Below are 12,314 nucleotides of genomic sequence, written 5' to 3'. Positions count from 1 at the left end.
ACACACTCCCTTTTATGTCTTTTCCTAACCTTAGTTTTTTAATCCGAAATTGACTTTTAAAAATATATATTAATTTACTTGTCACAACCTTGTGATGGGATAAAAAGTCGTAAATAGGACCGCCGCACCAGTAGCACACTCAAAAGAGGGTGAGACCCCCTAATGTTGTTGTAAGATGATAAAGTGGAGCCCACATGTTGAAGGGAATTCTCCATACACCTTCCTGGAGTCTTTTATTTACCGAATTGTTAGCCAAGGCTTTGCCTGTAGAACTATAGCTTCATTCTCATTTGTAGATATAGAAGAAAATCTCAATGAAAATAACAGAAGAGCATTCCTGTCGCTATCGAATTCCCTAAATTCTCTCTTCAATTTCTTTAGTTTTATAACAAATGTGGCTTTTTCGGCCTTTATTTGGGAGTGTTGTGTCTCTTCTCTAAACGCAAGAAACTTGCATACATCACAAGATTCTGTAGGAAGGAACAAGGAGTAATCACCCTAGGACAGCTAAGTCTTTCCCCAAAAACCAAAGGGGAAGGTCAAGTCAGCTAAGTCTTTTTTGGGGTGCAGTTTATTTTGTTATTTAAACATTGTACTTTGGTGAAATTTTACCTAGATAAAAAGCATCATATACATGCCATCCTCGTATTGAATGTAGAAAGAACCTAAAAAGGATCTGCTGGTGTCCAAAATACTTAAGATTACAATATAGTACAAGATATTGCCCAATAAATGACATGTATTAAATTTGCATAAATGGATCATCTTCAATCAAAAATCCGACACTTCATTGTGAACAAAGAAGGAGCCAGTAGGGCCATCATTGGGCAGCAATGCTAACTTCACAACCTTGGCACCACCTTCTTCGACAGGCAAGAGGCCGGCATTCAAGTTCATATCTGTTTTGACAAAGCCAGGGCAGACCGAATTGATACGAAAATTGGGATACTTCTTTGCTAGAATCCTTGTATATGCGTTCAGTGCTGCTTTTGAGACTATATAGGCAGGCATAGAAGAAGGCCAGCCCTTACTTTCAAGTGAACCCTCCTTGAAATCTTTTAGAAGCTCAGTCAGTACCTCATCTACTCTCTCTTCTGTTAGGTTTTCGGCATCAGTAAAAACTCCTCTAGCCCAACCGCTTGGTATGTTGTTTAACATCCCCAAGCCAGCCGAAACATTAACAATTCTGGGTGAGTCAGATAACTGGAGGAGTGGGATAAGTGCTTCAGCTGTTCTTTTAGCACCATAATAGTTTATTTGCAAGCATTCTTCTGTTAACTCATAAGTATCAGTCACTAGTTTATTCAAATCAACTTCTCCTCTTTCCTGTATCAGCAAAAACAAACTTATTATTATAGTGCCTATTGCCCACCACTTGCTCAACACCCCAAACAAGAAAAATGTTGATTAAAGTTTGCCAAACCACAGATCATTTTAAATTCTCACTTTGGCATATATATTGAAGCTTTTAGTTTTTGATAGCAATTGATAAAATTATGCAAAAGACTTACCATGGCACCAGAGGCTACAGCAGCTTTAGAAGTATCAACATCTATTATGCTTCCAAAAATCCCTGCATTGTTCACCTGTGCAGAATCCAACTGTTTCACTATCTGTTTTCTTTTAGCAAAGAAAAGAACATAATATTTTTTTTTTAGAAAATGAAATGAAAAGAAAGTTGATAGATCCTCTCATTACTTGGATAATCTCTTCGTTTACAACCAAACCAACCATGCTACTTTTCCAAACCCCTTAACTCCAGCCACTGATCTTTATAGGGTACTGTAAATTGTACAGAAAGGGATCATATCATATATGAAAGGATTCCAAGAAACAAAAACAGAGTTGTAGATGGTTTGCAATTTTTATTCTCCAATTCCTTCAACAAAATCGCATTTGGATTAAGAGTTGGATTCAAAAGACATTAACATTTTCAAGAAACCTGCAGCTATGATTATATACATACCAAGATATCCAGTTTCCCAAACTGGGTTTTGATGAAGTCTGCCAAGGAAGCAACAGTAGCAGGGTTAGCTACATCAAGTTGATGAAAAACCACTTGACCAGAGAGGCCAGACTCTTTGAGTTTCTCAACAGCTTCAAGACCCCTCTTGCCATCTCTGGCAGTCAAGACTACAATAAATCCATTTGAGGCCAACTGCCTGACAGTCTCCAATCCTAAGCCTTTGTTTGGCTCCAGTAACAACTGCATACCTGAGAAAACAAAAAACACCAAATTCAGAACACAAAAATAGTGAGAAATTGTTATGAAAGCAGTACTTTAAAGTGCTACCTCTTTGTTACTTCTGCCATTGATAGACTCGAAACGGGACGGTCTGTGAAAATTGAGATGTGTATTAAACAGCAAGAGCCTTCTTCTCTTTTATAGTGAAATGTTCTTGAAAAGCCTTTGAATTCTGGGGATTATAATAAGAAGAAGATGAAAATTGTTGGTTCTTATGTTCCTATATACATACTGGAGGGAGGATGCTTCTAATGTTTTCTAGCAGTAATTGGATATTGTGGGGAAAGGAGGACCAAGACTTGTTTGGATTTTTGTTTTGAAGATTTTTAAGGAAAATAAAGGGGGCGTGGTGACGCAAGTGCTCACGTTGTTGAAGAATTTTTGTGGTGGCAGTGGCAAGCATTTTCGCATGCAAGACATTTCAACTTGCGCAGACAATTTATAATTGATTAATAATATCCTAGTAGAAACATGGATATTAATTTACTTGTGACAACTTTCACCTTCTGATGGGAAAAATCTTCGATAAAACTGCCGCACCGGTAGCACAATTAAATAAGGGTGAGACTCCTCTGAATGTGGGTCTTAACTCTTTGTGAGTGTGATTACGCATGCGGCTGCCTTACCCAAGACTCTTTCCCCTTTATTGGAACAAGGAGAATGCTACTTCGTCAAACCCCTTAATTCCAGCCACTGATCTTTCTAAGGTACTTGTAACGTGTACACAACTGGAAGTGGACACAATAAGCATGATATAGATCAACCACGCAATTTAACATTAACCTTCTCCTGTGTTGCTTAAAATTACATTACAGTACAAGATGTTGCCCAATAAGTGACTCTTATTAAATTTGCATAAATGGATCATCTTCAATCAAAGATCTGACACTTTATTGTGAACAAAGAAGGAGCCAGTAGGGCCATCATTGGGCAGCAATGCTAACTTCACAATCCTGGCACCACCTTCTTCGACAGGCAAGACCCCGGCATTGAAGTTTATATCTGTTTTGACAAAGCCAGGGCAGACCGAGTTGATACGAAAATTGGGGTACTTCTTCGCTAGAATCCTTGTATACGCGTTCAATGCTGCTTTTGAGACTATATAGGCAGGCATAGAAGAAGGCCAGCCCTTACTTTCAAGTGAACCCTCCTTGAAATCTTTTAGAAGCTCAGTCAGTACCTCATCTACTCTCTCTTCTGTTAGGTTTTTGGCATCAGTAAAAACTCCTTTAGCCCAATCGCTTGGTATGTTGTTTAACTTCCCTGAGCCAGAGGAAACATTAACAATTCTCGGTGAGTCAGATAACTGGAGGAGTGGGATAAGTGCTTCAGCTGTTCTTTTAGCACCATAATAGTTTATTTGCAAGCATTCTTCTGCTAACTCATAAGCTTCAGTCACTAGTTTACTCAAATCAACTTCTCCTCTTTCCTGTATCAGCAAAAACAAACTTATTATTATAGTGCCTATTGCCCACCACTTACACAACACTCCAAACAAGAAAAATGTTGATTAAAGTTTACCAAACCACAGATCAGTTTAAATTCTCACTATGGCACATACATTGAAGCTTTTAGTTGTTGATAGCTATTGATAAAAGTTATGCAAAAGACTTACCATGGCACCAGAGGCTACTACAGCTTTAAAAGCATCACCATCTAATATGCTTCCAAAAATCCCTGCATTGTTCACCTGTGCAGAGTCCAACTGTTTCACTTTCTGTTTTCTTTTACCAAAGAAAAGATCAGATCTTTTTTTTAATAGAAAATGAAATGAAAAGAAAGTTGATAGATCCTCTGAATACTCTGACAATCTCTTTGTTTTTACAACCATACCAACCATAAAGGCCAATGCCTTTAAAGAAGCACAATAATTATGCTACTTTGCCAAACCCCTTAATTCCAGCCACTGATCTTTCTAGGGTACTTGTAAATTGTACAGAAAGTGATCATATCATATATGAAAAGATTCCAAGAAACAAAAACAGAGTGGCAGACATAGAGTTAGATTTGAAAGTAAAATCTTCCACAACTGGTAGTTATGTGAAACTTGTTTTGTTCTTCAGAAAACCCTAAGATTTCTAATTATTTCAACGATTAACTTCTTGATGACATTATTAAGCTAGTTATTACTTGGTTTGCTATTTTTATTCTCCAATTTCATTTTCTATATGATTCCATATTTCATCTCCTTCAATTAAATCGCGTTCGGATTATGAGTTAAATTCAAAAGACAAAACCCAGAAACCTGCAGCTATGATCATATACATACCAAGATATCGAGTTTCCCAAACTGGGTTTTGATAAAGTCTGCCAAAGAAGCAACAGTAGCAGGGTTAGCCACATCAAGTTGATGAAAAACCACTTGACCTGAGAGGCCAGACTCTTTGAGTTTCTCAGCAGCTTCAAGACCCCTTTTCTCATCTCTGGCAGTTAAGACTACAGTGAATCCATTTGAGGCCAATTGCCTCACAGTTTCCAATCCTATGCCTTTGTTTGCCCCAGTAACAACTGCATACCTGGAAAAACAAAAACACCAAATTCATGAGCACAAAAATGGTAAGCAGAAACAATTAGAGCGAATGGAGATGTGACAAGGAACCAAAGCAGAAAGGACTCTAAAGTGCTACCTCTTTGTTGCTTCTGCCATTGATATATACGAAATGGGAAGCCTTTGAACAGAAGGGAGAGGCCTTCTCTCTCACTTAAACCAATATTTTAATTATCTCTCAAAAAAAAAAGAAACCAATATTTTAATTACACAAAAAAACATTAATTGTATTTCCGTATTTGCCCTTTTTTATTTTTAAAAATAATAAACAATAAAAAAAGGGATTTTTCAATCACCTGATCCCCACCTGAACTCGCCTCGCCCCGCCCCCGCCCCATCCTTCTCTGGGAAGACCGAGCAGTCAACACCCACAACTCATCTCTCCTTCTCCCACCTGCGCAGCCACCCCCACCTCCCACCTCCCACCCCAGCCATTAATTTCATTTTCCCACCACAACCTCGACTCTTCCCCGCCGATGAAAACCCAACAGCCACATCCATTTTCCACCCAACCCATGTTTGATCCTTATTTATTTATTTTACAATACCTCCTTCTTCACACGTCTTTGCACAAAAATATGAATACGATGATTTTGTCATCTTTTTTTTTGTTCTTTTGCAAAAACCCAAATTTCAGGGAGGATGGTGGGCTAGAACTTGATACATAGAGATTGGGGGAAGAGGTGGGGGTGGGTGTGGTGAGAAATTGCAGGGAGGGTGGGTGAGGTATGAGTGCAGGGATGATGGAGAAAGGGGAAAGGGACGGTGGGGGTCTTCCAAATGGTTTTGAATTTGGATTAAGGGGAGGGAGCTGGAAATTTTTTTCTGCAAAACAAGCAGGCTCACAAATCGTGTTAGGATTTTTGCGACTCAATTAAGACTCAAGAGTTGCATGTGGAAGTTTCATTTGTTGACTTTTACAAAGCAAAGTAGTCAATTTGCTTGATCAATGGGGTCCAAGTGTGAGGATGGGTCTGGGTGGAGTGGTGGGTTATGAAGATGGGTCTGGGTGCGTGCTAGAGAGAGAATGTGATAGTGGGAGAGAGTAATAAAAAAGTTGTAAAATTTTTTTAATAAAAATATTTAATAAGGGTGAATTTGAAAATAAAAGTTAGCTTGTTTGCTGCATTAATGATATTGCTTTTAGTGCAAGAAACTCGCATACATCACAAGATTTAAAGGAAGGAACAAAGAGTAGTCACCCTAGGACAGCGAAGTCTTTCCACTAAGGTCATCAAGTCAGCTGGGAGCTTCCTGTAAGGCCAGAAAACCTGAACTTTTCTTTTGTTATTTAAACAGTGTGCTTTGGCGAAATTTTACATGGATAAAAAGCATCATATATGCCAATGCTCTTATTGAATGTAGAAAGAACGTCAAAAGGATCTTGTTGGTGTCCAAAATACTTAAAATTACATTACAGTACAAGATGTTGCCTAATAAGTGACTCGTATTAAATTTGCATAAATGGATCATCTTCAATCAAAGATCTGACACTTCATTGTCAACAAAGAAGGAGCCAGTAGGGCCATCATTGGGCAGCAATGCTAACTTCACAATCCTGGCACCACCTTCTTCGACAGGCAAGACGCCGGTATTGACGTTTATCTCTGATTTGACAAAGCCAGGGCAGACCGAATTAATACGAAAATTGAGATACTTCTTTGCTAGAATCCTTGTATATGCGTTCAGTCTGCTTTTGAGATCAGTATAGGCAGGCGCAGAAGAAGGCCAGCCCTTACTTTCAAGTGAACCCTCTTGAAATCTTTTAGAAACTCAGTCAATACCTCATCTACTCTCTCTTCTGTTAGGTTTTCGGCATCAGTAAAAACTCCTTTAGCCCAATCACTTGGTATGTTGTTTAACTTCCCCGCACTAGACGAAACATTAACAATTCTCGGTGAGTCAGATAACTGGAGGAGTGGGATAAGTGCTTCAGCTGTTCTTTTAGCACCATAATAGTTTATTTGCACGCATTCTTCTGCGAACTCATAAGTTTCAGTCACTAGTTTACTCAAATCAACTTCTCCTCTTTCCTGTATCAGCCAAAACAAACTTATTATTATGGTGCCTATTGCCCACCACTTACACAACACCCAAACGAAAAATGTTTTGAATAAAGTTTGCCAAACCACAGATCAGTTTAAATTCTCACTTTGGCACATACATTGAAGCTTTTAGTTTTTGATATGATAAAAAATTATGCAAAAGACTTACCAGGGCACCAGAGGCTATAACAGCTTTAAAAGCATCACCGTCTAATATGCTTCCATAAATCCCTGCATTGTTCACCTGTGCAGAGTCCAACTGTTTCACTTTCTGTTTTCTTTAGCAAAGAAAAGAACAGATTTTTTTTATTTATAGAAAATGAAATGAAAAGAAAGTTGATAGATCCTCCGAGTACTCAGACAATCTCTTTGTTTTTACAACCATACCAACCATAAAGGCCAATGCCTTTAAAGAAGCACAACAATTATGCTACTTTGCCATTATTTCAAAGAGCCTAAGACTTCTAATTATTTCAACGATTAACTTCTTGATGACATTATTAAGCTAGTTATTACTTGGTTTGCTATTTTTATTCTCCAGTTTCATTTTCTATATGATTCCATATTTCATCTCCTTCAATTAAATCGCGTTTGGATTAAGAGTTAAAGTTCAAAACACAAAAACTTTTTCAAGAAACCTGCAGCTATATGATCATATACGTACCAAGATATCGAGTTTCCCAAACTGGGTTTTGATGAAGTCTGCCAAAGAAGCAACAGTAGCAGGGTTAGCCACATCAAGTTGATGAAAAACCACTTGACCTGAGAGGCCAGACTCTTTGAGTTTCTCAACAGCTTCAAGACCCCTCTTCTCATCTCGGGCAGTTAAGACTACGGTGAACCCATTTGAGGCCAACTGCCTGACAGTTTCCAATCCTATGCCTTTGTTTGCTCCAGTAACAACTGCATACCTAAGAAAACACAAACAACAAATTTCATAGAAACAAAAACAATTAAAGGGATTGGAAATCGGACAAGGAAACAAAGCATAAAGAAGCTTCTAAAGTACTACCTCTTTGTTGCTTCTGCCATTGATATATTCGGAACGGGACGGTCTGTGAGAATTGAGATGTGTATTATTATTAAACAGAAGGAGCCTTCTTTTCTTTTATAGTGAAATGTTTTTGGAAATCCTTGAAATTTTGTATTGAAATTGGTTCAAATTTGATGGCATGTGATGTGTTTTGAGCAGCCATTGTTAACTTTGTTGGCTGAAATTGCATCCACGTGTGTAAGAACCTTTGTAAGAAGAAATCAAATTTGTTTCTTATGGTGGAGGGCAGCAACCTTTGTAAGAAGAAGAAAATTATTGATTCTTTTGATCCTATATACATGCTGGAGGGAGGATGCTTCTAGTGTTTTCCAGAAGTAACCAAGATTTGTTTGGATTTTTTTAATAAGATTTTCAAGGTAAAGAATGGGGCGTGGTGACGCAAGTGCCCACGTTGTTGGAGAATTTTGGTGAAGGCAGTTGCAGGGCAAAGTAAGCAGTTTCGCATGCGAAGACCGGTGGATTTAACTACTCTAATTGACTAAATAATAATATCCTATAGAAACATGGATCAACTTATTTCATAAGAAACAAATCTTACATACACACGACCTTTTCTGTCTTTTTCTCCCTTACTTTTTCATCCCCACTGGATTTAAAATACATACATTGATAGGAAAAAATCTTAGATAGGACCGCCGCACTGGTAGCACACTCAAATAAGGGCGAGACCCTCTGAATGTAGGTCTTAACTCCCTGTGAGTGTAATTTGACATGCGCGGCTGCCTTACACAGGACCCTCTCGGCGTTTATAGAAACAGTAGTAGTCACCCTAGGACGGCTAAGTCCTTTGGCCCAAAACCAAAGGGGAAGGTCAAGCCAACTGAACCTTTTTTTTTTTTTGGGTGCAGTTTGTTATTAAGTTAACGTAAAAGAAAGTTGACACAAAGACATTGCACTAATATTAGTCACGTAATTATGCATTGTTCAAACAAATGGGTTTCAACTTTCTTTTCAGTTTAGTAAGAGGGCCTTATTTCTGTTGAAATATATGTGTCTTAGCTGAAATGTTTTTGTACTTAGTTTAATTTTTAGTATTTCAAATGTAAGCCATTGGATTACATTCCAATGGACAGCTAAGATGAAGTCTTATAGTTAAGAGTCAACTTATGCCACTCGTCACTATCTTATAGGCTAGTTGTTTGAAAGGTTAGATTTGGATGATGTAATGGGAATATTCTATAACCAACGGTTAAGTGTGTGCACAGTGATTGTGTGTCCGATCAATGAAGAAATAGCTCATCTTTGTTTCTCCTTCAAAGCACTCTCTCACTTTGCAAATCTCTCTGAAAACTTTACTCATTCAAAATCATTTGTAGAATGCAAGTTATAATTCAAATCATAGTCTGAATTTTAACATGGCCTCATAGCCAAGTTCAATTATTTAACTTTGGGCGATTAAATCTGTGAAGAAAACGAGCTGAAATTTGGGAAAGTGGTTTCGCGATCTGTGTCTAACATGGCAGGGTCTGGAGGTGGTGAGTTGAGAGCGCCGATCTTTGGCGGCGATAACTATGAGTTCTGAAGCATAAGAATGAAAACCATTTTCAAATCTCATGGACTTTGGGAATTGGTTGAGAAGGGAATAGAGTGCTCAGATTTGAAGGGAGCTGGAGAATTTGATGCAAAGAAGAAAGAAAAGGAAGAATCGAGTGGTGCTGGGAAGATGACTCTCACCCAGCTACTCATGAAGGATGTTAAAGCTCTGGGTCTGATTCAAGGAGCAGTGTCCGATGAGATCTTCCCTCGAATCTCTCATGAAGAAATTTCTAAGGGAGCTTGGGATATCTTGATGAAGGAATTCCATGGTGATAAACAGGTTAGAAGTGTTAAATTGCAAGGTCTACGTAAAGAATTTGAATATACGAGAATGCGAGATGATGAGTCCCTTTATGCTTATCTTACCAAACTTTTTGATCTGATAAACCAAATGAGGAGCTATGGAGAGGATTTAGCTAGATCAAGGATTGTTCAAAAATTACTAATCAGTTTGCCATCAACTTATGATTCGATATGTTCTGTTATTGAGCATTCTAAGGATTTTGATGAAATTGAAGTATAAGAAGTGGTAGCTTCTTTGAAGAGTTTTGAATTAAGGCTAGATAGGCACTCTGGAGATAAGACTGAGAAAGCATTTGCTAGTCTTAGTGTGAATCCCAAATCAGAAAAATACATTGGAAGTCAAAGTGGTTCTAAGGATCAAAAGAATTGGAAGGCAAAATGCAAAAAGTGGGATAATAAATCAACTGATGGAGCTAGAAACCCCTGCAAACATTGTGGCAAACTACATTTTGGTGAGTGTCGGTTTAAGGGAAAACCAAAATGTTACAATTGTGACAAATTTGGTCATATTGCAAAAGATTGCTATAGCAAGAAACCAGCACAACAGCTCAACTATGCTACTCAGATCGAATCCACACCAACCATGTTTTATGCTAATAATAAAGGTTCTGCTAGTGTAAAAAGATGTGATGATGTATGGTATTTGGATAGTGGATGCAACAACCATATGACTGGGCGAGAAGATGTATTAGTTGATGTTGATAGGAATATAACTGCAAAAGTTGCAATGGGGACAAGGCAATTGGTTGATGTTGTTGGAAAAGGAAATCTTGTTGTTGACACTAAGATGGGAAGAAGGCATGTCAAAGAAGTACTGTTAGTTGCTGGTCTCAAGGAGAATTTGCTCAGTGTAGGGCAAATGATGGAGCATGGATATGTTCTGACTTTTGGAGCCAATAAGGTTGAAATTTATGATGATTGTTCTCTATCAAATCTAGTTGCTAAGGTGCAAATGAAAGGCAACAGAAGTTTTCCTTTTGAAGCTTCACACAACTTTACAGGTTGCATTAAGGGCAAATGTAGAGTCATCAACATTAGTTTGGCATAGAAGAATGGGGCATTTAAACTTCACCAGTTTGAAGCTGCTGCAAGATCAGGAAATGGTACTTGGATTGCCAGAAATTAAGCTTGTCAATGAAGTGTGTGAGGGGTGTACTTTTGGAAAACATTACAGAGATTCCTTTCCAAAAGAAACAACAAGCAGAGCCACAATCCCACTCGAGTTGGTGCACACATATGTCTGTGGACCAATGCAGACTGTTACCAAAGCTGGAAATAGGTATTTTCTTACCTTCATAGATTATTGTACTTGTATGTGTTGGATCTATTTCTTGAGATACAAATCAGAAGTCCTTAATGTCTTTAAGAAATTTAAAGCCACTGTTGAGCTGCAAAGTGGATATAAATTGAAGAAAATAAGAAGTGACAGGGGGGGAGAATATACTTCCAATGAATTTAACAAATTTTGTGAAGACATGGGAATGGCAAGGCAACTAATTATGGCATATTCACCATAGCAAAATGGAGTAGCAGAACGAAAGAACAGAACAATTATGGAGATGGCTAAATGCATGATGATTGAGAAGAAGATGCCTCTAGAATTTTGGGATGAGGCAGTAAACACTGCAGTGTATGTTCAAAATAGATGTCCAACTAAGGCCATAGACAAGAAAACTCCATTTGAAGCTTATAGTGGTAGAAAGCCAGGAGTTAATCATTTAAGAGTGTTTGGTTCTTTGTGCTATGCACATGTTCCAAATCAACAAAGGCAGAAGCTCGACTTAGCTAGTACAAGATGTCTATTTCTGGGGTATGGTAGCTGTGAAAAAGACTACATACTATATAACATTGCATCTAGAAAAATGATTATTTCCAGGGATGTGATATTCAATGAGGCAGCTGTTTGGGATTGGAATGCACAAAAGGAATGTGATATCTCAATACCTTTTAATGAGACACTCACTGAGAGAGAAGAGGAATCTAGTGATTCTAGCTTGATTCAAGAAGAGATTTCAGAAAAGGGGCATGTTGATCCTGACTCAGGATCATAGGATGTTGATCACACACCTCTGAAATACAAGAGTATTGCAGAAGTGTATGAGAGATGTAACTTGTGTATTATCAAGCCTAAGACTTTTGAAGAGGCTGTTAAGGATGAAGCATGGCAGAAAGCAATGGAGAATGAGATAGAAATGATAGAGAAGAACAAAATTTGGAAGTTAGTTGATAGACCAACTAATAAACCAGTAATTGGTGTCAAATGGATTTATAAAACCAAGCTAAATTTAGATGGTACAGTTCAAAAAAACAAGGCTCGACTAGTGGCAAAGGGCTATGCTCAAAAGCCAGGGATATATTTCAATGAAACTTTTGCACCTATTGCTAGGCTAGATACCATTAGAACATTGGTGGCATTGGCTGCACAAAAGGGGTGGAAACTGTTTCAGTTAGATGTGAAGTCTGTATTCTTGAATGGAGTGTTGCATGAAGAGGTGTATATGGATCAACCTCCTGATTTTATGATTAAGAACAAAGAGGACAGAGTATATAAACTCAAGAGGGCATTATATGGACTTAAACAAG

The 12,314-nt window shown here is 38.0% G+C and overlaps 2 protein-coding genes and 2 pseudogenes across 5 annotated transcripts; 1 reads left to right on the top strand and 3 right to left on the bottom strand.

The window, feature by feature from the left end:
• Positions 1–631: 631 nt before the first annotated feature.
• On the bottom strand, positions 632–2,565 carry LOC107880088 ((+)-neomenthol dehydrogenase-like; annotated as a pseudogene). Its single transcript, XR_016127398.1, has 4 exons — positions 2,294–2,565; positions 1,967–2,214; positions 1,512–1,586; positions 632–1,326 (listed from the first exon to the last, which is right to left on the bottom strand). The product of XR_016127398.1 is annotated as a (+)-neomenthol dehydrogenase-like (transcript).
• A 435-nt stretch (positions 2,566–3,000) lies between these two features.
• On the bottom strand, positions 3,001–5,703 carry LOC103344217 ((+)-neomenthol dehydrogenase-like). Of its 2 annotated transcripts, none has more exons than XM_008247838.2 (4): positions 4,873–5,703; positions 4,515–4,761; positions 3,861–3,962; positions 3,001–3,674 (listed from the first exon to the last, which is right to left on the bottom strand). In XM_008247838.2, the coding sequence occupies exons 1-4, from the start codon at positions 4,890–4,892 to the stop codon at positions 3,120–3,122; spliced, it is 924 nt and encodes a 307-aa protein (XP_008246060.2). In that variant the 5' UTR covers positions 4,893–5,703; the 3' UTR covers positions 3,001–3,119. The 2 variants fall into 2 exon arrangements, with proteins under 2 accessions (XP_008246060.2, XP_008246061.2); XM_008247839.2 differs by having other exon boundaries at positions 3,861–3,935; positions 4,873–5,697.
• Positions 5,704–6,062: 359 nt separating this feature from the next.
• Positions 6,063–8,079, bottom strand: LOC103331877 ((+)-neomenthol dehydrogenase-like; annotated as a pseudogene). The gene is made up of 4 exons (XR_016127399.1): positions 7,851–8,079; positions 7,503–7,749; positions 7,008–7,082; positions 6,063–6,826 (listed from the first exon to the last, which is right to left on the bottom strand). The product of XR_016127399.1 is annotated as a (+)-neomenthol dehydrogenase-like (transcript).
• A 1,344-nt stretch (positions 8,080–9,423) lies between these two features.
• Positions 9,424–10,779, top strand: LOC148917265 (uncharacterized). The gene is made up of 2 exons (XM_089052394.1): positions 9,424–9,708; positions 9,973–10,779. Exons 1-2 carry the CDS (start codon positions 9,424–9,426, stop codon positions 10,777–10,779), a joined length of 1,092 nt encoding a protein of 363 aa, XP_088908520.1.
• The last annotated feature ends 1,535 nt before the right edge of the window (positions 10,780–12,314 follow it).

This window comes from Prunus mume, linkage group LG5 (genome assembly GCF_029339155.1).
Source record: "Prunus mume cultivar Tortuosa linkage group LG5, ASM2933915v1, whole genome shotgun sequence".
Taxonomy (NCBI): Eukaryota; Viridiplantae; Streptophyta; class Magnoliopsida; order Rosales; family Rosaceae; genus Prunus; species Prunus mume.
This window is presented reverse-complemented; position numbering and strand designations above follow the sequence as displayed.